Genomic DNA, 26,990 nt, shown 5'->3' with positions numbered 1-26,990 from the left:
TGCGATCAATATAAATCTAAATCACACGTTTCTTATCTTAGAAAATTCTTTTTTCACGCGTTATGGCTTTAGAAACGATACAGAAACAGTTCAATTACCAAAATAAAACGCGTTCGTAATCTAACGTTCGCAAAACAAAGCAATGATAATTCTCGAATAGCACTCATCAACCGAGACATAAACTCTACCTTCCATCTCAATCTTTAACAATCGTCCACCCTTGAGATGGCGATACAATAACTCGAATCGCTGCACGAGAACGTCAGCTCGACCCACGCACCCTGACCCACCCCAACGTCATAAACGTGGCTCGTCCTGATCCGTACTCCAAGTTCAGCGGCAATTTATTTATAAGCACAGCCACGACGCGATGCCAGCCGCACCCTTTGATAAACAAACCACCCCTTCCTCTGCAGGGGCCGCGAACAGGGAAGAGGCTGTCGTCGACAAACAGGCTGCAGCTGCCCCATTAATTCCGTGACCGACAGAAATCATCCGTCTATCCCGCTTTCGTTCGTCCGATCTATCGATCGGTCGATCGCTCCACTTAGTCGCTGATGGACGACAAACCCGCGCGTCCTCGTCGACGAGCACCGCGACAACCGGGGAGGGGAACTGGATCTCGTCGAACGAGGAAGGTCAGAGTACAAATCGTCGAGCATTCGCACGCGTTTATATAAAGGAGAGGACACGGTTTATGCACCATACGTTTAGCGCGCGACATTTCGTTTCCGCCAGACGGTTCTGTTCGTCGGTTCAGTCAAGGAAAGAAGAGACACGAGGAGACCTGGTGAGTGAATCGTCGTCCAGTTTCTGCTCGACGACGAGGATACAATCGAGTGCACGGTGACGAGTCGCGTTCCTTTTTATTCTCGCGTTCTCACGCGACCATTTAGGAGTTCGCTGCGAGGGTCTCGCTGCAAGTGGTTGGTGAAAGTTCAATAGTGGTACAAGGAGATCCGATCTGCTTGGGATTGTGAATCGTTGGGCCTGGGCCAATCGAAGTTCTCGATCAAGTGAGTTTCGTGGACACGAATTAATCGCTGATGAAATGAACGATCTCGTTTTGATGAAGATTTCATGATTTATGTTTGCTCTGGGCTTGTCTGTTGTAGATGGCTGGCTTTTGTATGAATCTATGATAGAGTAAATTGTGATTGTTCAAACTTAGGTATTCAAAGTTCATTGTTTCTTCAGGAGATTTGTTTTCACTGGAAACACTCTCGCGATACTTGCAACAGTCTTGATACATATTTGAAAATTCACTGAATACTACAGAGAACTGATTCAATTTCTTAATTATTATGATAACATACGATTTCGACATTGATTTTGATTTTGAAACGTTTTTGAAGCTGAGTTTACCTCACACGATCGAAGATATTCTTATATTAACAGCAGTTGATTGGTAATTTATTAATTCTACATTCGATTGATCGTATCTCTAAGTCGTAGAGCATGTTAATTAATTTAAAGAGCTTCAGTTCAATTATATTTAGACTACAGAGATTCGAAAGAATTTAAATTCATAGTTTAAAGTATAAATTCTCTTCTCGTAAGAAACTGTACAGTCGATTCAGCATAAATTTTGTTATACTTTATACTTTGAAAGAGTTTCGTTCAAATTTTGACTTATAAATCATGCAAAAAAGTCATAAACCGTTAAAATTCAAGAATCTGATCATTTTCAGTAATTCGTTCCATCATCATTTTATCGAACGTTTGAAACGAGAGTACGCAATAATCGATTGACCAGTTGCAACGATTTTTAACATTCTTTAAAAACAATCTACTTAGAAGTAAACAATGATACGATATTTACAAGATTGTCGATCACGAGAATCGCCATTCATACTTCGTCACGTAATTACTCCATCCTACACGCACACGTGTTTACAATTACGATAGCTTCTTCGGAAGCTTATACGATCCAAGCATCGACAAAGAATAATTTCCCATCCGCGCAGAAACTTTCACCATCCGCACACGAACAAGAGACAATTCTAGACAAAGGATAATGACCAGCTTGAAGCTCCTATCGCAGCTCCAGAAACCACTTACCAGAGCGAACTTATCCACCGCAATAACCCCAACCTTCCACTCGATCATTCTCACGAATCGTATCCAACCACGAAGCCAGCCAGCTTCCTCTACGAGGCCGTCGTAGCAATTTTTCCAAGCATTACGCTCGAATCCGCGCCCCTATTTCCCGCTCGCGTTCATCTCGATGCACAGTCCAATTTTCTCTTCAACTCGCGCGACGCACGGCTCCATCCGTCACGCTGCTCTCACGAAATGGCTCGTTCAGGTAGCCCCATTCGATCGGCTAATCCCATTTCCCTCACTCGAGCCGCTCAGCCAAACCAATTCCAACGCGAAACGAGACGACTTCAACCCCTCGGCTCTCGCGAGCCATCGAACGAGCAACGGACGCGAAAATCTAATCGGTGGACGCTGCTGTTGGCGACTCGCGCGACGCCAAACGTCGCGTTGGCTTCTCGATTAACCAGTTAACTGTGGAATTTAGTTTCAAAAGATCAGCACAGGGTGCGAAATTAAGAACAAGCAACGACGTGTGTACACGTCGAACGCAGGGCAAATGGTGCTATTATACATTTTACCAAAAACGAGGAAGGATTACATTTTTATTCGTCAAAGAAACTAACTATTCGTTTCTGAATACGTTATTCTTACTGAAAGCTTGAGAATTGTCAGAAAATAATAAAATACATGCGCGTGTTAAAGCAAAGCACTGAACACTGTCCAGTGTTCGTCGCGTGGAATAGAGACGTGTTTTTGATCGTTTGAATCGTAGAAGTTGTTGGAGAAACGTTAAAAATGCTGAACAGGGCAATAGAGATTGTCTTAATCGAATGCAAATGTTTGCTCTTTTTTTTTAAATAAAATATTTAAGCAGAGGTACTTAATTTGATTTGTGAAAGGGTGAATTTAACCAGTTAACTGTGGAATTTAGTTTGAAAAGATCAGCACAGGGTGCGGAATTAAAAACAAGCAACGACGTGTGTACACGTCGAACGCAGTGCAAATGTTGTTATTATACATTTTACCAAAAACGAGGAGGGATTACATTTTTATTCGTCAAAGAAACTAACAATTCGTTTCTGAATACGTTATTCTTACTAAAAGCTTGAGAATTGTCAAGAAATAATAAAATACATAAACAAGAAAAATTGAAGATAGCAAGAATAAACGAGAAAAATAAGAAAGTAGTTTACAAAATTTCAAGCTATGTATATAAAGAGAACATATCACCAAATAATATTTTTATTACATTTTATTGAAATTTCGAGTTTTTATAGGGAATGGTAATTTTTTATTTTACACGACGAGTATACACGTCGAACGCACTTAACTGGTTAACGTGTGCACGCATGAATTAGTTTCAAAAGATCAGTACAGGGTGCGAAATTAAGAACAAGCAACGACGTGTATACACGTCGAACGCAGTGCAAATGGTGCTATTATACATTTTACCAAAAACGAGGAAGGATTACACTTTTATTCGTCAAAGAAACTAACAATTCGTTTCTGAATACGTTATTCTTACTAAAAGCTTGAGAATTGTCAAGAAATAATAAAATACATAAACAAGAAAAATTGAAGATAGCAAGAACAAACAAAAAAAATAAGAAAATAGGTTACAAAATTTCAAGCTATGTATATAAAGGGAACATTGCACGAAATAATATTCTTGTTACATTTTATTGAGATTTCGAATTTTTGTAGTGAATGGTAATTTTTTATTTCACACGACGAGTATACACGTCAAACGCACAGCAGCAGAGATTTGGTTCGACGAGTATACACGTCGAACGCACTTAACTGGTAGCGTCGAAGTGTCGGTTTTGGACGCGCGCGTGTTAAAGCAGAGCGTTGGACACTGTCCAGTGTTCGTTGCATGGAATAGAAACGTGTTTTTGGTCGTTTGAACTGTAGAAGTTGTTGGAGAAACGTTCAAATTACTGAACAGGGCAATAGAGATTGTCTTAATCGAATGCAAGAGTTTGTTCCATTTTTTTTAAAGAAAATATTTAAGCAGAGGTACTTAATTTGCGAGAAACTGAATTTCAATTGTGAAAAGGTGAATTCAAAGCGTCGATGCTGTAATCGCAACATCTCTGTAAATTTGTATTATTATTCACGTTTAATTGCGTTTATTTACTCGCACGACGAACTATTTAGCATTCGTTGCAAATTTATTATAATCGTGATAAATAACTGCATGTATGCAGATTCACACACAACGATAAATCATCGTCAACACTTTTTCAAAGTTTACTCGACGATAATACATCGTTGTACGACGCTACAAGGGTTAAAATGAATTCAGAATTATCGTTTGCATATAATTGTTTCATATAGAATCTCATAATCGAAACGATTCGTCGTGATTTATTGTATCGACTATTGGAACCGCAGCAACTCATGATTGCTGTTATTTCCTCTTGATATTATCGATAAAATTTAATAGAACGAGTCTTTTGTTCTTCAATGCTTTCTTTATACTTGTACGATATATAATCCTTAAGATTAACGTTGGTAGTCATTCCAGTTTGTGAAAAAGAAATAATCTTTGTACGGAACTGTGCAGCACCCCCATTAATTTTAACCACGAGCCGCCACTGTCAGCTTGTATTTTATGGCTCACTATTTTAATTCCTTTTGTCGGTATTTAAATACGATAGGTCAGTATTCAAATATAAATGGTCAATATTACACTTTGAAATTGACCATTCTATTTTCGTTATTATGCTTTGAGTGTCAGAAGTGAGAAGTAACCTGATCTAATCCAACTTAACCATTATTGCCAATAATTTGATTTAATATGTAGATAGTAAAACTATATTTACTTGTTTTACATATAAAAATATATTTAAATGTACTTTTATTTGACATACAATGAGTCTATATGGAGTTCATTCAGTGTTGTGTGTTTTCTGTTCTATATGACTTGTTTATTAATTTTATACTAACCGTAATGACACTACAACCAGTGATTAATTCCATACTGATCATTTCTCATTTATACTGACCATTCGTTATTTACGTATTGACCGTTTAGTATTTTTATACTAACCTTGTTGGTAACAAGGTACTGACCAACACTTGATTTAAATACTGATTAAAGGTAGATTTAAGTACTGGCCATTTAACTCGTTGTATCCATGTAGTTATTCAGGGTTGAAAGTGGGGGAGGGATGCAGTCAACCCTTCGACACTCCTACAAAACGATCAATTCTTGTTACATGAAAACCGCGCGATAAGAAACTTAAAAGTAAGCAAAATATCAAACAGTTTAATTTTTTTCTAAAATCGAAAACTTTGTAAACACAAAAACCAAGAGATATAGTTTAGTAGTAATTAAGCCTCGATTGACCATTTGAAACATTTTTTAATTATACAATATCAAAGTCACGATGTGCATATTCATGTCTCTTAATGAGGAAATAGAACGAACATTGTTTCTTATCTCAGTCTAAAAACGATCTATTTAGAAGTAAACACTGATACGATATTTAAAAAACTGTCGTTCGCAAACAGTCGCCAAGTGTTCCACGAAAAGAAATCACAAAATTCAAATTACAAACCAACGAAACACTATCACTTTTATATATTCAACACAATTCGAAACAAATCTCAAAGAAAAACTTAATAACCAACAACAAAATTTAGTCTACAACGTCCCTACAAAAATGTTTGAACTTAAAACTGATACGATATTTAAAAACTGTTATTCGCAAACAGTCGCCAAGTGTTCCACGAAAAGAAATCACAAAATTCAAATTACAAACCAACGAAACACTATCACTTTTATATATTCAACACAATTCGAAACAAATCTCAAAGAAAAACTTAATAACCAACAACTAAAATTTACTCTACAAAGTCCCTACCAAAATGATTGAACTTAAAACAAGAAAAATTTCCATGACACTGATTTACTGGATACAAACGATTAACCAATTAAGTGCGTTTGACGTGTATACTCGTCGTGTAAAATAAAAAATTACCATTCACTATAGAAACTCGAAAACTCAATAAAATGTAACAAGAATATTATTTGGTGGTATGTTCCCTTTATATACATAGCTTGAAATTTTCTAAACTATTTTCTTATTTTTTTTGTTTATTCTTGCTATCTTCAATTTTTTTTATTTACGTATTTTATTATTTTTTAGCAATTTTCAAGATTTTAATAAGAATAACGTATTCAGAAACGAATTGTTAGTTTCTTTGACGAATAAAAATGTAATCCTTCCTCGTTTTTGGTAAAATGTATAATAGCACCATTTGCCATGCGCTTGACGTGTATACACGTCGTTGCTTGTTTTTAATTCCGCACCCTGAGCTGATCTTTTCAAACTAAATTCCACAGTTAACTGGTTAAATTCACCCTTTCACAAATCAAATTAAGTACCTCTGCTTAAATATTTTATTTAAAAAAAGAGAGCAAACACTTGCATTCGATTAAGCCAATCTCTCTTGCCCTGTTCAGCATTTTCAACGTTTCTCCAACAACTTCTACGATTCAAACGACCAAAAACACGTCTCTGTTCCACGCGACGAACACTGGACAGTGTCCAACGCTCTGCTTTAACACGCGCGCGTCCAAAACCGACACTTCGACGTTAAAGAGACTGTCACGATTTTAGCCTCGTGTTACACGGAAACTCGTAAGAACCTCGCGTTGTAGGAGGGTTGACAATGCCCCTTCCGATTTCGCCAAACGTAAAACGCGAACAAAGATCCCCGCCGCGAATGGCAGCCACAACAGAATTCGTCCAACCGATTTCTACGTCACAGAGAGGCATCGACTTTAAACCTCGTTGACCCTGGAGCCGCAGGTGGCACCGCGTATATAAGTACGGACCCCTGGGCAGGGGCCCGGCGCATTTTCGTCTGTTTTTCGGTAGAACGCGCAGCAACGCGTCGCTTTCCCCGCGTAACTCGTCCCCGCCACGATTCGATCGCCGCGCCTCCGCCTTGCCGATTAAATTCACGGTTGCTCTTCAGTATCGCTCGATGTACTTGTGTTGAGACGCGTACACGGTTAAACGGACCAATCGACACGATCTCTGGCTGATAACGACATTGTTCAACTTCCACAGCATCCGTGGTGGGACCGTTTCTGGACATCGAGCCATGGGACAACCGATGGACGCCGACATGGCGGTGCTGAGACGTGAGTAAGCGATTTAAACGTGAAACGTGCTTGGTGCGAATGTTGTTTGCGCATCACTAGAGCGTTCCAATGCACTAGAGCGCGTCTTGTTAGAGCTGTCATCGTGTAAATAACATCGCAGTTGTTGGACTATTTTATCTTGCCAACTGGCTGGTTGTAGCGCTCTCGTTTATAAATAACGCATCGTTGTTGGCTTGATAACTGTAATTCTCGCGATATCTTAATAGCATGTGAACCGAAGGACAGCTGAGAGGGATTCGATATGTCGCGTGTATTGCTCAGAGCGAAAAAAAGAATGGAATATCAAAATTTCGTATTAACATTAACTTGACATTTAAATCCCCCTTAGCGTGGCTCTGTCAGGCTTGTACTTTCAAAGTAAACACGACATTGGCCAAGATAAGCCGCTCGAGCTTAAAGGTTAGCTTATTTTAAAGCTTCTAACTAACTTTTATTTCTACAATCATCTGCATCCGCATTTATATCCTTTTGGAAGCTCGCTGCGGTTCAACGCAACGCGTAGACAACAAATTGCTTTTGCAACACGCGATCATAACTGTAATTGAAGATCTAGCTTTTCAATTAAATGTAGATACGTAGATCGCACGAAGAAAGAGTCGTATCTCCTCTGTCTTCTTTATAAAAAGTAATAAAAATCGCAGAAGATGACTGGCAAATGAGATTCAGCGATCGTGGATAGACAAACGATGGTATATTCCATTGAACAGGGAAAAACCGTGGTTGCACAGAAGAAGAACAGTTCTGCGTGCGTTGATACCTAGAAAAATAATATGCAAATGGAGTCTGGTGCGTGCAATGAAACACAAAAGGACGCTGGTGACCAGAAACTATTCCTGCCTTCGAACAATTCCAGTTCTCGTTTCGCGAAAGCGTGTCGATCGTTCGAATAAAAAGTGAGAAGAGACGAAGGCGTTACGGAACGAAACGCAATCGTGTATAAATTATATGGTTCACGTGCGTAAACACATGACGTGGCGTGGACGTAAGATCGTTTAGCTGCATTGACAGAAAAATTACATCGATTACAGAACGAAAGCGACAAGAAACGCGGATGTTTTTTGCGAGATCGTCCACGGGATATCCTCGCTTTAAATCGCAGCGAGCCAGCCAACGTGATTGGCCATCATCCCCATCGTTCTCTCCAATTACTGATCCACCAGACAAACAGATTAACGAGTCACTTTAAACGGAAATTAACGCGCGCCATTTGGCTACACCGTGTCGCGTACTAACGCATTCACTGGCTACTTTGTACTCGCGTGCAAAAACGTAATCGCACTCGTTGCACCATGCAACAACAGAAACCCAGACTGGCGGTCGTCCAATAAAAAAAGGCTCTATCCAGCGACATCACGCTCGATTGGACGATCGTGTCTCTGTCAGCGTCATATTGGACACCACGGTTTTATGAGCGCGATTTACAATTGTAATCGCTCGTTTACGATGTGTTTTGTATAATCAATTTTATGTCTACCTCTCGAAAGATTGCATTTACGAAGACTCGAGTGAAAGAAACGAAAGTATACACACGAATATGGATATACAGTGTGTTCCAATAAAGAGTTTGGGGATATGATCGCGTATAATCGACGCCCTCTAGGGACGTAACTCGCAACGCGATTACGTCACGCAGATTGGCTGAATCTGTGCCCTCATTAAACGAAAGTGTCCCACGCGTTTCGCAATATGGTTCTTGACGGGACTCAGCCTCCGTTTTCCCGCGATTTCGCAGGTGTTTCGTGGATTTCAAGCGACAGTTCTTGGCGCCAAAGCTCGGATATTCTTCGTACAGACGAATCGTTGGGGTTCGATGTCGGACGAGCCGCTTTGTCTTCATCGCACGTGTACATTCCGTACTAGGAGAACGTGCCAGCGGTTTCTCCGCGACCATGGCACGTTTCCTGTGTCCGAATGGCGTGCACGGGTACGTTCGATGCGACACGATACTCAGCAGCGAGTTTTCCGCGACTACCAACAGCGAAGTTGCCACCAAGTTTCAGTTAGAAAATCTTGACGATACCTTTGCATCGCGAGGATGCGTTTATGCGAGAGGGTGGGAGGTTTTATTCGAAAGAAATGTACCTGTGGGATGTTGCTTTTGCATATTTCTTGGCTTCTTGTGCATCGCATCTTAATCACGCGTGTTTCTTGGGTCGATCAATCTGGTTTCTTCGAATTAATCGAACAAAAATTACGTAATCATGGAGTACATTTAATACTTTTGAATTTGTTACTATGAAGATTAATTAATAGTTTAATTATCAATCCTGTATCCTCTCACAAAAGCTGAAAATGGAGTGCAAACGTCGACAGTTGAATATAATATTAAATCTGATTTGCAAAATAGAAGTCGATGAACGACATAGTAAAATTATTTTTTGTCAGAGAAGATTATCGCTGTCGCAAAATCGCTTTGCAATAATATTTTTTAATAATACTGGATTTTACGGAATTATCGTCGACATTCGTTGAACTCCTTAATGTCACACAGTGTTGACGCTTTTTGTATCAAGACCTTTGTCTACAACCAATAGATTTTGAGCTAGCTTCCTTTTTTTTTTAAACAACTGCAGAATTTTGCAATCTGGAATGGTCAGCATGGCTATCGTCATTTTTATCTCAGACCAGATTTCGAATTTAATATTGGAAAGTTGATCTTTGACTCTACTGGCTGAAAAGAATTTTATTTTATAAATTTCGAACGCTTTGAAGTGATTAAAATACGCCATTGAAGAGTGCACACACTCGACGATGGATTTAATAAATTAATGAACTTAAAATATCAAATATCTCTTATATCTTTTAACGAACTTAAAATATAAAATCTCTTCCATCGCGTTTTAATGATATTCCTTCCACGCCATTTTGTTTCGTCACTATTAAACCCTTGAGAAGTGTATCGCAACCGTTTATCTTCTCGATCGTGTTCTTGAGAGGCTTTCCTCGATTACGATCAAAGTAACGAGCCAGTTCTCCATTTCTCTAAACGTCGCCGCCATTACCATGGCGATAACGCGCTCGCCAGCGCGTTTAACAAACACTTCCTTTCCTCTCCATCGTCTCTTTCTTATCTGAAGACCCAATCCGACTGAACGTAACGCATCTGTCACTCGTTATCCACGCTGGAACTTCCAGAACCGATGTCTCTTTTCTTTTCCCTCAGTCGCTCTCTTTCTTCTCTTCTTTTCTTCTCGCCCATTGTGAGCTGTACTTCTATTTTACTCTTATTCTTCTGCCTTTCCTCACGTCGGACCAATCTTCCTTTATTTCTCGTTCAAACGAAGAACCTCGCTGTTTTCTGAAATTAGACTCGCTTTCCACTGTTATCAGGCGGCGTGATTAACATCTGAACGAAGAACAAACGGCTAAGAAGCAGTTCCTTTTCTTTTTTTTTTTTGAGAATGGAACAACAAGGACGTCTTTTCGTAGTTTTAAACAATTTTTCTTGCTGATTTGGTTACATCAACTCTGGAACTTTCTGGTAACAATTAATATCAACGTATTAATATCAACGTTTTACCAAGTAATTTAATTTTTTTCACGAAATAGCGTCTTGTGATGCTTGGCAGCATTAGTAACTTGAAGTATCGAAGTTAATATGTTGCAAGCTATCTGGAAATAAAAAAAATTCCAGCCATAGAGGGTTAAGTTAAATTAGGTTCGACTTTTATTTGTTAATTAATTGTACTTATCGAACTTTCGTTCGTTGCTGCGCAGAATTTGAAGCAATGTAAAAAATAATTCTAAAATTTCCAATTTAATGCTTCATTTCACAACGCATCGTCTTTCAACTAATTCACTACGATCCAAAGTGACTTATATTATTAGGCTGGGGAATAAGTTCTTAGCGTTTTTACCGAAGACTTTTATTTAAACAACACCCAGGCTCCCAATTTTTCGGTAAATCCCATCGAATGAAGGTGACTGAGAATCGTTTTATGATCGCAGTTCATTTTTTCCGCCAATTCACGACTGGTTTGGCGACTGTTCTCCTTCAAAAGTGATTTGAGACGTTCTTCATCGAATTCAGAAGGCCTTCCGCTGCGAGGCGTGTCATCGATGTCAAAATCGCCATTTTTGAACTTTGCAAACCATTTCCGTGCTGTAGACTCGCCTGTGACACCTTCTCAGCAGGTGTAGAAAATGTTGATTTTTGCCTCCTGGGTATTCCATTTCTAAGCCTCAAAACCAATAAAAAATTAAATAACTCAAAAATACAATTAACATAGTTTTGTAGAGCAGAAAGAGTTCTATCGAATGAATACTTATCCTTTGCCAAACAGCAAACAAATCGTTGTAAGATAAAAGAAATATAAGAACGCTATGAACTTATTCCCCAAGCTAATACTAAAAAATATGAAACGTCCGGAAGATGTAGAGTTTTGCGTCGATATGAAATCGCAGCACGAACGAAAATTAACGAGGAGACAGAAAGTTCGTTCTAGCATCGTTATTTATCATCGCGCGAAGCAAACAAGAACAGGTGTCGAAAATGTTGATTTTTGCCTCCTGGGTATTCCATTTCTAAGCCTGAAAACTAATGAAAAATTAAATAACTCAAAAATACACTTAACATAGTTTTGTAGAGCAGAAAGAGAGTTCTATCGAATGAATACTTGCCCTTTGCCAAACAGCAAACAAATCGTTGTAAAGTAAAAGAAATATAAAAACGCTATGAACTTATTCCCCAACCTAATACTTCGCAGAATCGTCATTATTAGAAGATCGCTATACTACACGGTGGCTACCTTTCGCTGCAGTTATTGCCCGCGATTTACGAATTTAATTGCACTCCTGACCAGACCTGGTCGTAACGAGACCAAATGAAGTAGGAGAGTCGCTTTCCTTGCGAATTCCTCGCCAAACAGTACCAAAGAAACGAGCGTCGTTTGGTTGGCTGCCAATTTGCGGAGTGTGATCGACGATCGCGCCAAAACCTAAGCGAATCGATGCGTCTCGTCGATCATTATCGAACGTCTGCGAGTACCACGAATGGAAGGATCGTTAGAGGAGAAAGCATTCTCACGAATCGCTCGAGGGTGTCCGTTACTCGAAACGAGAGTTGATATCTTCTGCCACGAGAAAACGTCCCTCTGACGGTTGCGTAAGAGAGTTACCTCGCCCTCTTTCGGCTCTCGCGACGAACTAAACTGGGAAATATCATTGTCTCGCTGAAGAAAATTGCTTCTTGGTACGAAGAGCACGATTCTATCGATCGCAACTTGTTACGCGTGGCTAGAACATTAACGAGTATTGTTTAGCGATCTTCGAGCACCCTTTTTCAATTTTCTTCTTGGCATGCAATCGTTGCTTCCTCGTTACAATTTATGAACCGTCCAATTATGCAGTGGATGCTTTCCAGCTCTGACTAAATGAAACGATCGATCTCCATTCTGAATACGATTGAGAGTAAATGTTTCTCTGATTGAAACTGTAACTTCCACGGAATAATTTATCGAAGACACAGCCAGTCGCGAAGTAAAATTGTGTAAAGATCGTACGATCAGTAATCAAATGGTGTTACGATGCATAATACGCTGCAGGCATTTTCTGCAGCTTTTATTCCAGCGTTTAAATCGCGCACAGGGTGTTTCGTACTGGTCGTGAAAGTGGCTTGACTCGTTACACTTTGTAGTTGTTGGTCGTTGGCCAATTGTAACTGCGGGTCGATGCGCCTAAGTGGAATCGCGAGAGGGAATTTTACAACCCCGAATTGCAGTCGTGTTGCACCTTGCTTTCAACCCTCTCGTAAATCGCGAGGTGATAAATATTGACGCGTGAGAAAGTTTGAAAGGAAAGTATGAAACCAACTATTGTCGTTCGCGTTTTAAGAGAGAAACACTTCTGGTTGCTGCTTCGTATTCTTTTTTTGCATTAAATTCCTTCACTATTTTCATATTTGCTTCCAGAGGATATCAGATAAGGTTTTTCAGCTGGTTCTTACTTTTTTTAGTTCAAAAGAGGTATTTAAGAATTTATTTTCTAAACTATCATCAGTCACCAGTTCCTTTTTTAAGGAAAACTTCTGTTGCTGTTATTACTAAATTAAATTCTATTTACTATTTTCACAGTTGCTTTCAGAGGATATCAGATAAGGTTCTTCAGCTGGTTCTCTTTTTTTTAGTTCAAAGAAGGTATTTAGAAATTTCTTTTCTAAGCTATCATCAGTCACCAGTTTCTTTTTTAAGGAAAACTTTTATTGTTGTTACTGCTGCATTAAATCCATTTTACTATTTTCATAGTTTCTTCCAGAGGAGGTCAAATAAGATTTACTATTTTCATGCTTGCTTCCAGAGGATATTAGATAAGGTTTATTAGCTGATTCTTTTTTTCTTAGTTCAAAGGAGGTATTTAGGAATTTCTTTTCTAAGCTATCATCAGTCACCAGTTCCTTTTTTAAGGAAAACTTCTGTTGTTGTTATTACTAAATTAAATTCTTTTTACTATTTTCATAGTTGCTTCCAGAGGATGTTAGATAAGGTTTATCAGCTGGTTCCTTTATTTTTTAGTTCAAAGGAGGTATTTAAGAATTTCTTTTTTAAGCTACCATCAGTCACCAGTTCCTTTTTTAAGAAAAACTTCTGTTGCTGTTTTATATTCTTCTCCTGCATTAAATTCTTTCACTATTTTCATACTTGCTTCCAGAGGATATTAGATAAGGTTTATCAGTTGGTTCTTCTTTTCTTACTTCAAAGGAGGTATTTAGGAATTTCTTTTCTAAGCTATAATCAATCACCAGTTCCTTTTTTAAAGAAAACTTCTGTTGCTATTTCACACTCTTCTCTACCCTTTTTTACAATTTACATAATTGCTTGTACAGGATGTTAAACAAGGTTTACGAGTTAGTTCCTTTTTTTTATACATTGGATAATTTCTTATAGATAATTTAAGACAGATACTTAGGAATTTTTCTCTTCTAAGGGAGAAAGGTCGGTTTGAGACTCATATCGTGGACTTAATACCTCATCGACACGGTGGCTAGGGCACCTCGGGATTGCCACACCCGTACCGTGGCCTCAACACGAGACCACGGCCCCTGAGGTACAAGGATTGATTTCTGGGGCAAATTCAAGCTACCCTTTCCTTTCTGAAAACGTTCATTTCGAATCTTTTAATAACATAAAAATAAAAAAGACTGACATCAACTAATATCTGCTAATCATTGCTACATCAGTGTTATTCAAACTAGAATTCCACAGAATGTCCTAAAGGGGCATCAAAATGATGAAAATAATAAATATAAAAAGTAGAGCGACTATGCATTTATGTGAAAATACGGTTACAAATAATATTAACTCTATAATATTATAAGGTTTTGTGAAAAACGAAACAAGCTCAACAAATTTTGCTTCCACATGTTAACTTTATAATACTTCTTTAACTTTTATTATAGTATAATAAAAGAATATTGCCACAATATTGTTACATTGTGATAATTCTACTGTTTACGATCCCAGATTCCGAAATAATTTTAACAATTTTAATTTTTTTCATAAAATTGAAAATTTTGCTTCCACATGTTAACTTTATAATACTTTTTAAATTTTTATTATAGTATAATAAAAGAATATTGCCACAATATTATTACATTGTGATAATTCTACTGTTTACGATCCCAGATTCCGAAATAATTTTAATTTTTTTCATAAAATTGAAAATATTGCTTCCACATATTAACTTTATAATACTTTTTTAACTTTTATTATAGTATAATAAAAGAATATTGCTTTAATATTATTACATTGCGATAATTCTACTGTTTACGATCCCAGAGTCTGAAATAATTTTGCACACACAAGGTTCCCTTAAATCGACAAAGTCTGCAAATAAAAATGAAAAACCAGAGACAACGCGAAGCACACGCTGACCCAGATCCTGTTTTCCCGAATTCATTTCGACTTGGACACTCTCATCGGTCACGATCGCCTCGAATACCGTCGCGGACCGATCGCTCGTAAAAATATAACGCAGCATGACACAATCGACCCTGATCATGGAAGAGGTTCACCTCGTGTCGCGTCTCGAAGTCATGAACAAGCGTTTTATCGTCACGGGAAAAAAAAGAAATGTTTATTAATCGTCCATTTCGTAATGAACCAGCTCATTTGCATTCACGGATATTTAACGATTCGATTGCGATAATGGTGGTCGTGAATTTGGTGAATCTTAATTGCGTCGATCGATACGTCCCCCCCTCCCTCTCAGAATTTTTTACCAATTCTTCTTTGGTGATAAACAAGCGTCGAGTGGTGACGTCTGTCGCACACATTATCAAACTATTTAACTTGTTACTTATTCTGAGGCAATAGATTCGTTCGAACGTTCAACAAACGCAATGAAAATTTATTTGGAGAGCTAATATGGCGGTTTGTTCCGACCCAACCGATGAGGTAACCGGATCCTTCCCACGATTTCGTCATTCTCGACGAGCAAACTGAATATTCAAATGGAAGGTTACTTGTGGAGTTTCGGGAACAACTCGACAAGCCTGTTCTCGCGACAGGCCAAGGTACAATTCCAGGATTTACCGCGTGTTCGTCCATTTTCTCCGTCCGTTTAGCGAAGGTCTCGCGCAGCGACTTTTTCCACGATCTTCGTGGCGGCGAACGCGGTTCGCGATGCAAAAAGTTGTTCAATTATAGAGGCTGGTAGATCACGAATTAACTCGTGACACGATACGACTACAGTTTCAGAGGGAGAGACGCGTTGCTCGTTGAACGAGTCGATGTTTCGAGTGATCAGATTCGGGCACGGTAGAAAATCGAGGGGAATTTTCTTCGCTCGTTTCTGAGCTCGCCTGCAGGCCGCCAATTACCGCTCGAATCCCGTCCTTGATCCCTTTTTCCCCGCACTTTCGCGATCGATCGTCCTTTCTACGCGCCATCGTGACACAAAGGAACATTCGATCCGATTAATTCAGGCTGACACGCCAGTTTGCATGCGCCATGTTCCCTGGTTTGTCAATTAAAGACGGAGAAATTTGTGTTGCTAAGTATATATGCGAAATTTCGCCAGGTTGCAAGCGGAATTTGGCTGAGAAAATTAGTCGCTAATGCATTCAGATTCTATTGTGATAAATTATTCTAGTCCATTCTGATAAAAAGATTTCTATTGCGAATGTCGGGTAAATAAGACGTCAATGCGGATCTTATTTTTCAGTACAGATTCTATTCTGATAAGGACGAAGAAATTTGTATGGCGAATATTATAAAATTTCCAAATTTTATTTCCAAATTTCCACATTCTAATCTGATAAATTATTCTATTCCATTCTGATAAAGAGATGTATATTGTGAATATCGTGAAAATAAGACGTCAATGCAGATCTTATTCTCTAGTACAGATTCTATTCTGATAAGGACGAAGAGATTTGTATGGCGAATATTGTAAGATTTAAAAATTTTATTTTCAAATTTCCAAATTCTATTCTGATAAATTATTCTATTTCATTCTGATAGAGAGTTTTATATTGCAAATATCGTGAAAATAAATCGCCAATGCGTCCTGATTCAATTCTGATAAGGACGAAGAGATTTGTATTGCGAATATTGTAAAATTTCCAAATTTCCAAATTCTATTCTGATAAAGTATTCTATTCCATTCTCATAAAGAGGTTTATATTGTGAATATCGTGAAAATAAGTCGCCAATGCATTCAGATTCTATTCTGATAAGGACGAAGAGATTTGTATTGCAAATATTGCATTTCACCAGGTTGTAAGTGGAATTTGTCAGAGAAAATAAGTCGCCAATGCGTCCAAATTCTATTCTAATAAATTATTCTATTCTATTCTGCTAAAGAGATTTTTATTGTGAATATTGCAAAATTTCACCAGGTTGCAAGTGGAATTTGTCAGAGATAATAAGTTGCCAATGCGTCCAAATTCTATTCTGATAAATTATTCCATTTTATTTTGATAAAAACGAAGAAATTTCTATTGCGAGTATCGTAGAATTTCGCCACGTTGCAAATAGAATTTGTCAAAAAGGTAAATCGACACATCAAGATTCTATTCTGATTTAATTGAACCGCTCCAGAACAAAGGGTGCGTTTCACAATGCACCAGAGGGTGCCAGTGACTTTTATTTATAATGCATCTTCGTTCGTACATGCTCGTTCTTTTATTAGTTTCCATATCCGGCATCCTTTACCTCGAAACGGGCAAAAAGTCAAAGCCACGTCATTCGCCAGACCGTGTAATTCAACTTCGCCAGGGGACCTTTTTTTTCTCTGCTCACGAACGGCTGACATAAAAACTAGAACCTGTTTATTCCGTAATGCAAATTAATCCTTACCCACGCCATCTCGTCCGACATCTGTGCATACAAACGCGCGATCAGGTCGTGTGACACGGTGCGAGGTGGTAACAGGTGACGAAACAAAAAGGAAACAACTTCCTTCAGGATCTCTTTCGGTGTAAAGGTCAATCGAACGTGCCTGTTCGATCATAACGCGCGCAAAAACGATGAAAATAACAAAATGTCGATTCTGCTGAGTCACTGTGCAATTTAGATAAATTATTCGCTGGATTATTTTTATGAACAATCGTCACGCGGTTCTGGTAGTTAACATCAGTTTCTAGCTGATCTATTTCTTTTAAGGGTAGCAAAGGGTTAGCAACTGTTTCTCTACGTTTATATTCGAAATTTTTCCTTGACGAACAACTGTCTCAGCTCAGAAACGGCTTTAAAATTGCTCAAAAATCTTGGACGCATATTACGTATTTACTTTACAATTTAGATACATTACTGTGTAAATTACTGTGTAATTTAGATAAATTATTCGCTGCATAATTTTTATGAACAATTGTCAGGCGGTTTTTGTAGTTAACATCAGTTTCTAACTGATCTGTCTCTTTTAAGTTTTCTTACGTTTATATTCGAAATTTTTCCTTGACGAACAGCTGTCTCAGCTCAGAGATGAGCTTCAAAATTGCTCAAAAATCTTGGACACATATCACGGATTTACTTTGTAATTTAGATAAATTACTGTGTAAATTACTGTGTAATTTAAATAAATTACACGCGGTTCTGGTAGTTAACATCAGTTTCTACCTGATCTATTTCCTTTAAGAGTTGCAAAAGATTAGCAACTGTTTTCTTACGTTTATTTTCGAAATTTTTCCTTGACGAACAGCTGTCTCAGTTGAGAGACGAGCTTTAAAATCGCTGAAAATCCTGGACGCATCTGACGGATTTACTTCGTTCTCGGTCCTCGTCGCCTCGTTTTGCGTAAATCTCGTTTAAAGACGTGTTTCCGTGGTCCATTTCGCGTGCTCCGTGCTGCACAAAAGGGGTCAAACAAAGCTCCACTCGCGGAGAACGTGACGCTGTTCGTCTTTCCCTTTGTCCCCAGGTGTTTCTCGTGCATGAAACTGGTGGTACGTCGAAAGGGGTGCGAGGATGGCGGTGGCTCGCGTCGAGAGCGCCTCCGCGGCGAAACTGCTCGTTTTAGTCGAATTAACGCTGGCGAGACTCGTCGTTACATGGCTCGAGGATGGAAGAGGAGTGTTTGACATCGGGGAGATAGAGAACGAGTGCTCTATTGAAATCATCAAGCGACCTCTGTCAATTATTACTCGAGGGGATACCCTTCGCTTCTTCTTCACAGCAGGCTTATTTGTAGAGTCAAAGAATATTCGTATCGAATTAAAATCTTGGTAATTCTTGGGGATGTTCTTGTCGATTCTTCCATTTTTGTGACCTCTGACGCGGTCTAGAAAAATTTTTAATAACTTCAGATGATTCTTTTTCAAACAATACTATTTTTTTTTAAATTGATATAATTGCAACTCCGTGTTTCCAACGTGATACTACTTTTTTTTTACACTATCGTAGAGGAATATTCGTATTAAAATCTTGTTAACTCTTGGAGACGTTCTTGTCAATTCTTCAGTGACCTCTGACGCGGTCTAAAAAAATTTTTAATAACTTCAGATGATCCCTTTTCGAACGATATCATTTTTTTAAAATTGATGCAATTGCAGCTGCGTGTTTCCAACGTGATACTATTTTTTTTTTTTTTTTTACATTATCGTAAAAAGATACTCGTATTAAAATCTTGGTAATTCTTGGAGACGTTCTTGTCGATTCTTCAGTGACCTCTGATGCACTCTAGAAAAATTTTTAATATCTTCAAATGATTCTTTTTCGAACGATATCATTTTTCTAAAATTGATACAATTGCAGTTTCGCATTTCCAACGTGATACTATTTTTTTACGCTATCGTAAAAGGATACTTGTATTAAAACCTTGTTAATTCTTGAAGATGTTCTTGTCGATTCTTCTAAAAAAATTTTTTATTATTTTAAACGATCTCTTTTGGAACGATACCATATTTCTAAAATTGATACAATTGCAGCTTCACATTTCCAACGTGATACTACTTTTTTTTTGCACTATCGTAAAAAGATACTTGTATTAAAATCTTGTTAATTCTTGCAAACATTTTTGTCGATTCTTCAGTGACCTCTGACGCAGTCTAAAAAAATTTGTAATAACTTCAGATGATTCTTTTTCAAACAATACTATTTTTCTTTAAATTGATATAACTGCAGCTGCCTGTCTCCAACGTGATACTACTTTTTTTTTATACTATTGTAAAAGAATATTCGTATTTAAATCTTGCTAACTCTTGAAGATGTTCTTGTTGATTTTAATAACTTCAAATGATTCTTTTTCAAACAATATTATTTTTCTTTAAATTGATATAATTGCAGCTGCCTGTCTCCAACGTGATACTACTTTTTTTTTATACTATTGTAAAAGAATATTCGTATTTAAATCTTGCTAACTCTTGGAGACGTTCTTGTTGATTTTAATAACTTCAAATGATTCTTTTTCAAACAATATTATTTTTCTTTAAATTGATATAATTGCAGCTGCGTGTTTTCAACGTGACACTATTTTTTTTTTTTTTTTTATACTATCGTAAAAGAATATTCGTATTAAAATCTTGTTAATACTTGGAGACGTTCTTGTCGATTCTTCAGTGACCTCTGACGCGGTCTAAAAAAATTTTTAATAACGTCAAATGATCCTTTTTCGAACGATACCACTCTTCTAAAGTTACAATTTTAGCTCCACGTTTCCAACATGATATTTCGTTTTACTATCTGTCACTGATACCATTGAGCAGCGACAGGAAATTATCGCTTGCACTGCAAGTATTCTCGCTTAGCTGTGCAGAACCAGTACATACATAAACAGTCGTTCGCTGAATCGAGTTTCAGATAAATAATTAATCATTCTTCATTTTTTCAAACAAGTGTCAACCCTGCTAAAAATATATCCGCACAGACTGATATAATTTCCTAGGAACGCTTGTCTATCGACTTCAAACTTCTACACGAATTTCCATTCTGTATAGAAGAAATTAAAACGAGGAAGTAGCAAGTGAAAGATGCATTCTCGATGTGCACGCGTGACGCAATCCATTCGTGGCTTGAACCAAAAGAAGATGCCACGTGTCTTGAATGAAGAATCGAATTGCTTTATTAAGCGCGCGCGGTGCTTATAAATCGACTCAAATGCATCAGCCTTTATAAATAAAAGTCACTGGCACCCTTTGGTGCATTGTGAAACGCACCCTTTGCTCTGGAGCGCTTCAATTAAATCAGAATAGAATCTTGATGCGTCGATTTACTTTTTTTTTGACGAATTCTATTTGCAACGTGGCGAAATTTTACGATACTCGCAATAGAAATTTCTTCGTCTTTATCAGTATAGAATAGAATAATTTATCAGAATAGAATTTGGACGCATTAGCCACTTATTTTCTCTGATAAATTCCACTTGGAATGTGGCGAAATTTTACAATATTCACAATACAAGTCTCTTTATCAGATCGAACAGGAACTGGTGGATATTTCCTTCCAATTACTCGCGTATAATTCAGAGACGCGGTTTCAAACGAACCAGATTGAATATTATGATACGAGACGACGAGAGGTGGTGGAAATACAGACAGGATGGAGGTCGAGAGAGATTAAAATTCATACGAGGAAAAGCGAGCCTCCTTCACTTTCGAGGGATAATGCTAAACGAGCTCCTCGTTACTACTGTGACCTCAACATTTCATTTCGTATTCCCAGCCGTTGATACATCGAATCGTTCCGTTTCTTCCTTCGAGTTGCGCCGTTTCGAAGCTCTGCACGCGCAACTCCCACGTTCGATTCGACCTACTCCAAAAAAGAACCATGTAATCGTCTTTGCAAATTTGCAAATCGCGTTCAAGTCGCGTCTCTTGCTTTTGACAGACTTCGCGTAATCTCGTTCGATGGAATTCTAAAAATAAGAACTTCGACTGCAATCGAGTGATTAGTCAAGAAGAACGAACGAGGAGAGAGAAGGAGGAATGGACAGAGAAAATTGCAAGAATTCTTCGAAGTTCGAACGTCATTGAACAGCTAGAAAAAGAATGTGTAATGTACGACGTGATTGTTTAAATTATCGCGCGACGATCAGGTCGATTAAGCGTTGACCCTGTCGTATCGCTTATAAGACGCTGAATTCGATTGCAATTCAAACGAAATATCGTTTATCGTGACGATGGAAGATCGATCCAAGCGAACTGTAGAAGGGCTGCTGCAGAGCCGTTTAAAAGTCTCGAAACTCGAGTGCCCTCTGCAAAGACAAAGCGAACAATTTCTAGCCTCAAAACAATCGTAATGACTTGGCTTATTCTGTTAGCAAAGTTTCGTTTATGTAACTGTAGAAAAAGAGCTGTTACTTTTTCGTTCAAGTGTAAAGTATTTAATATTAATGATGCGAATTAATTTTTGTTGGACGCCACGAATCAAGAAACTCGACTAGACCAGAGAAAAAAGAAGATACTATTCCAACAACTCGTGACATTCTCGAGCAGTGGTTTTAACTTGAATTTCAAAGACGAGTTGGCAAACACTTCGATGTGCCAACGGTGTGGAGAAACAGAAAACGAGTCGGGTAAACGACTCGACGAAACCATTGTCGACTGTCGAAACATTAACGCGACGGATAAACAGGATCTTGAGCAAGTCCACGGTAACGTTCTTCTTTGTTTTAATCACGTGGACAGGATAACGATGGCAGCGTTAAGAACTGTGCTCGCGGACGATCGAATTCCAGTAGCGAGTCGTCTTTGTGAAATGAGTCACGACGAGTGACGAAATGGTGTAAAATTTCTGCCATACCATTACTCAGCTGATCTGCGCGGATAATTAAAACGTTCGTGCGTAGGATGCTCAGTCGCACTCTGCTGATACCAGCGTGAATGGCCATTGTGCCATTGCAGGAGAGAGAGATTGTCCAATCTTTCCGTTTCGTTCGTTCGTCGTGTGTTAAATGTTGATGTGGACAGAATGGAAGAGTTGAAATGGCAGAACGATTCTCTGGTCGCAGAGAAGGACAGTTAGTATTGAAGATTAATGTTATTAACATTATTGGATCCTCGTTCTACATTATTATTTTATTCAATATGAAAAACGTGCGACCTTCAGTTCTAGATTATTATTTTATTCAATATGAGAAACGTGCAACCTTTAGTTCTAGATTATTATTTTATTCAATGTGAGAAACGTGCGACCTTTAGTTCTACATTATTATTTTATTCAATACGAGAAACGTGCACCCTTTAGAAAACGAACAATATGTTCAAAATTAATAGTAGAAAACTAGTAAAGAACTAATGAAACTTGGAAAATAAGTTGTATTTAATATTTCGAAAGTATCGATCGAGTTTAGAAGGGATGAAATTTTTCAATTAGTCTTCTATTACGTGGAGCAAAATGTAATTATTAATTATTAAAAGTTTTTAAAAGGAAGAGAGATATTTTATTATCCAGCTAGAAAAGCTTTAGAAAACGAACAATATTTTTAAAATTAATAGTAGGATTCTAACGAAATTTGGAAAATAAGTTGTATATAATATTTCGAAAGTATCGATCGAGTTTAGAAGGGATGAAATTTTTCAATTAGTCTTCTATTACGTGGAACAAAATGTAATTATTAATTATTAAGAGTTTTGAGAGTTATCTTATCCAGAAGAAGAGAGATATTTTATTATCCAGCTTCTTATATAGTAATTTTATTTACTCTAATATTTTCTTAACGATATCATAGTCTTGGAAACACTCAAACAGTGAAACTTTCCTTTTTATTACTTACGAAGAGTTATGCGAAACAAAACGTTCATTAAATAAGAAAAAAACAAGCATCGATAAGTGCACTACTAACATTTACGAATATTCTGCATGAAAATTATTAATACCCAAACCGTCCATGCTGAAAATCCGAGAAAATGAAATAATCGTGCATGTCGTAGTGAAAAATTGCAGTGGTAGCAACTACCAATTGCATCGATAATTATTTAATAAGTAATCAAGTAAAAACTCTCTATTCTGTCGACAGTGTAGCACGTTCCCTTGGCTTCTATCTGTGTTTACAAACATTACTAACGATACATCGAAAATGGCACCCTAACAACGTCTGATCTCATTTAGAAACAATCATCAATTTCGACGGGTTGCATCAACGCCCAGAACAGTTTACGTTCACTTATCCGCCTGACATTTAATCGTAGAAATCATGCTGAGCGATATGGACCAGATACCGTCCATCACGATCGGCCAGTTCAAGCTCGAGCTGGAAATCAATCCACCGCCTCCGGAAATACTGGAAATCGCTAAGAAGGAGCTCCGCGAGACGCCAGAAATTCAGAAAGAGGCGATGGCCCGACTTAGGGAGTTACTGGCAGGTGAAGTACCGTCAACTATCGATTAATCGAATTCGTTAACGATCGAAGTGCTTAGAAATCATTGAAAAATCCTCCAAAAAGCTCTCACGCCCGATTTGCTTGACTTTGACGTATATCATCAAGAAACCTGTTGAATGTTACTCGAGAGGCTATCCTTGATAACATATGTCAAGGCGAAGAAAATTGAATGTGGGAGTTTTTCAGAAGTTCAGCCCAAAAATTTGACTATCTCTGCGAACTAGTAGGCAAGTCGTGTTCTTGCAAGCGTACATCTACTCTTTCTATTAACGCATTCAGTGTATCTAAGCACACTCGTCGTTCGCTCACGAGTCAACCAACTGAATTATAAAACGTGAGAGGTGGTTAAAATTCTTTTAACGCATTAATGTTACTATCTTCTAAGGCTAAAGGTTCACTGCCCAAGAGGACACTACTAAACGCGCCCTCTTGCGGAAGTTTCCCCCCACTTGCGAGTGGTCTGTTTAAACCAGACCCCAAATGCCTACAATCATCCTCATTTCTTTGCATTCGTTACGCCATTTGATCAATTCTGATCTTCCGCAGCCGAGGAGAACCTGAAAGTTCCTCTGCACAACGACGCATGGCTGATCAGATTCCTCAGGCCGTGCAAATACTACCCTGAGTCAGCGTTGCGAATGGTGAAGAACTATTACGGCTTCAAAATGAAGCACGCGAGCATATACGAGAACCTGAAACCGAGCCGCGAGCGGAACATCTTCGAGCAGAACATGCTGACCGTGCTGCCGCAACGGGACCAAGAAGGACGCAGGATACTGATCGTAGAGATGGGACAGAAATGGAAGTACAAGAAGTGCAGCCTGGACGAGGTGTACAAGGGTTGCGTCCTGTTCCTGGAGGCGGCAATATTGGAGCCTGCGACGCAAATCGCGGGCGTCGTGCTCATCTTCGACATGGAGGGTCTCACGCTCCAGCAGACCTGGCAGTTCAGCCCTCAGTTCGCCAAGAGGATACTGGACCTGTTGCAGGAAGCGGCTCCTCTCAGGCTCAAGAATTTCCACATTGTCAATCAGCCGTATGTGTTCAACATGGTGTTCGCGCTCTTCAAACCGTTCATCAGGGAGAAACTGAAGAGCAGGGTAAGTTGGAGGGTATTTTAACGCTTTAAGACTGTCTAGAATTTTTGGTTTTTATTGAAGAAACCTTCTCACCTGACGTTGCTGCGTTTATTCTTCTGATCTTTCAGCTGGTTATTGTGTTGACTAAATGTTTGGTATTTGAGCGTGTAATTTTGTAGTAACTTTGCGTGGGCGTCCAACGCTGAACTTTTCATTCGAGTCACTTGAAACTCTGTCTTGTGGGACGAAGAATGCAAAACCAATTGCTCAGAAATCGAACGTCTCTTAAACTCTATGCTCTTTTCTTGATAATTACGGTCTTTGCATTGTTCTAAAAATTGTAAAGTACTGGTTAATTGTACTTTTTTTTGTGAGGTACTGTTTAGTTGTAAAGCGTGTTAAACGAATTGAGAATTGCCGCTCTCCACAGATCGTTTTCCATGGTATGGACCACAAATCGTTGCATCAGTACATCTCGCCAAAATGCTTGCCAGTTCGCTACGGAGGGACTCTGCAAGTAGAAACCGAGGGGCTACAGTGGTACGAATTGCTGTTGCTCTGCGACAAAGAATACGACGGTACGCAGAATGACTACAAAAGTAATCGACTGATATCCTCCAAATATCAGCGAGATAAATACATATACACTTCATTGATCATCTCTGTGTTCTTCTCTTCTCGACCCCACTTTCCTTTCTGAATCTGAATTGTCTCACGTTCAAGCGTTTGAAGTAAAATCTTCTCTTTTTCTCTTCTAGCAATCAACTCGTACGGTTGCAACAAGTAATCCATCAATTTTCGTCGCGCCTTCAAGAAAGTGAAGAACAACCTGTTCTGTTGAAAATCGGCATCCAAGGCGGTTTTCGAGCACCGACGTCGGCTGTGGATACTCTCGTCGGTGTGCTGACAATTCCGCATACGTTCTACCAGCTTATTTATAAAACGATACTTTTTAAACGATCATCCACAATGTTTACTGTATTCTTGCGATATGGACAGAAACGAGACAACGACTGACGAAAAAGAAACTCTGCATTGTCATAAATGTAACGCCGTTGAGTTGTCCGTGAACTTTTTATGTGTACGTTTACACGTTAAAATATCTTAACGTCAGCTATTTTTATAGAAAAGAATATTTAAAATATTTTTTCTGTAGAAACAGAGAAAATTGGGTTACGTTTATTGTTGTCTACTTAACGTTGCGTCTCGACATTCTGCGGAACTGAACATCACAGTCACACTGTGATCTTCATAAAAAGTCTGTCCCTTTTTGTAATATCACTTTGTTATTGTACGTTAAAATTCAGATTCCATTTGTTAAACGCGTCGATGGTAATTATCCGATGGTCTTCGAGAGAGCGTTTCCTGTTTCACGTGTCAGAAACTTTTGATTCGAAGAAAGTACGAGGTGGTTGCATTCAGCAATAACCACGGTCATTAATTACTTAGTATTTTGAGAAATTCTGGATCAGATTACTCTTTCCTCCGCCTCAATTATGTGCTATAAATAGCAGCAAAAGATGAAAGTATCAGGTACTGCTCTCTCTTTTTGGAAAATAAATTATACTATTAAATGCACATGTTGAAGATGAAATAAAAAACGAGATTACCTGTAGAATAATTGAATCCTTCATCTGTAAAATGTAATTCGCTGCGTAATTATATAAATTAATTAGTTACGTTGTTGTTAAGACGATATTGGTTTATTGAACGATTATAATTATCTAAAGTATGTACTTAATATATATGAAAAATACAAGTACAATAACTGTACATTCCTAATGTCATCGACTGAAATTTTTTTAGCCAAACGAAAAGTCTTTTATTAAAAAATCTCTCCTTTGAATTCGACGGTACCTATAACTGTCCACCATGGTTTTAAACCTGATTGTCTCCGTTAGACGTTTTTATTAAATCGAACGACAAAGTACAA

The 26,990-nt window shown here is 38.3% G+C and overlaps 1 protein-coding gene across 1 annotated transcript; it reads left to right on the top strand.

The window, feature by feature from the left end:
* Window positions 1–770: 770 nt before the first annotated feature.
* Window positions 771–26,818, top strand: LOC143431555 (alpha-tocopherol transfer protein-like). The gene is made up of 6 exons (XM_076908380.1): window positions 771–1,016; window positions 7,131–7,204; window positions 23,787–23,960; window positions 24,525–25,078; window positions 25,488–25,635; window positions 25,816–26,818. The coding sequence occupies exons 2-6, from the start codon at window positions 7,165–7,167 to the stop codon at window positions 25,842–25,844; spliced, it is 945 nt and encodes a 314-aa protein (XP_076764495.1). The 5' UTR covers window positions 771–1,016; window positions 7,131–7,164; the 3' UTR covers window positions 25,845–26,818.
* The last annotated feature ends 172 nt before the right edge of the window (window positions 26,819–26,990 follow it).

Source organism: Xylocopa sonorina, chromosome 18, assembly GCF_050948175.1.
Source record: "Xylocopa sonorina isolate GNS202 chromosome 18, iyXylSono1_principal, whole genome shotgun sequence".
NCBI classification, from domain to species: Eukaryota; Metazoa; Arthropoda; class Insecta; order Hymenoptera; family Apidae; genus Xylocopa; species Xylocopa sonorina.
Note: the sequence above shows the minus strand (reverse complement) of the source record. Positions and strands in the feature narration are given on the sequence as shown.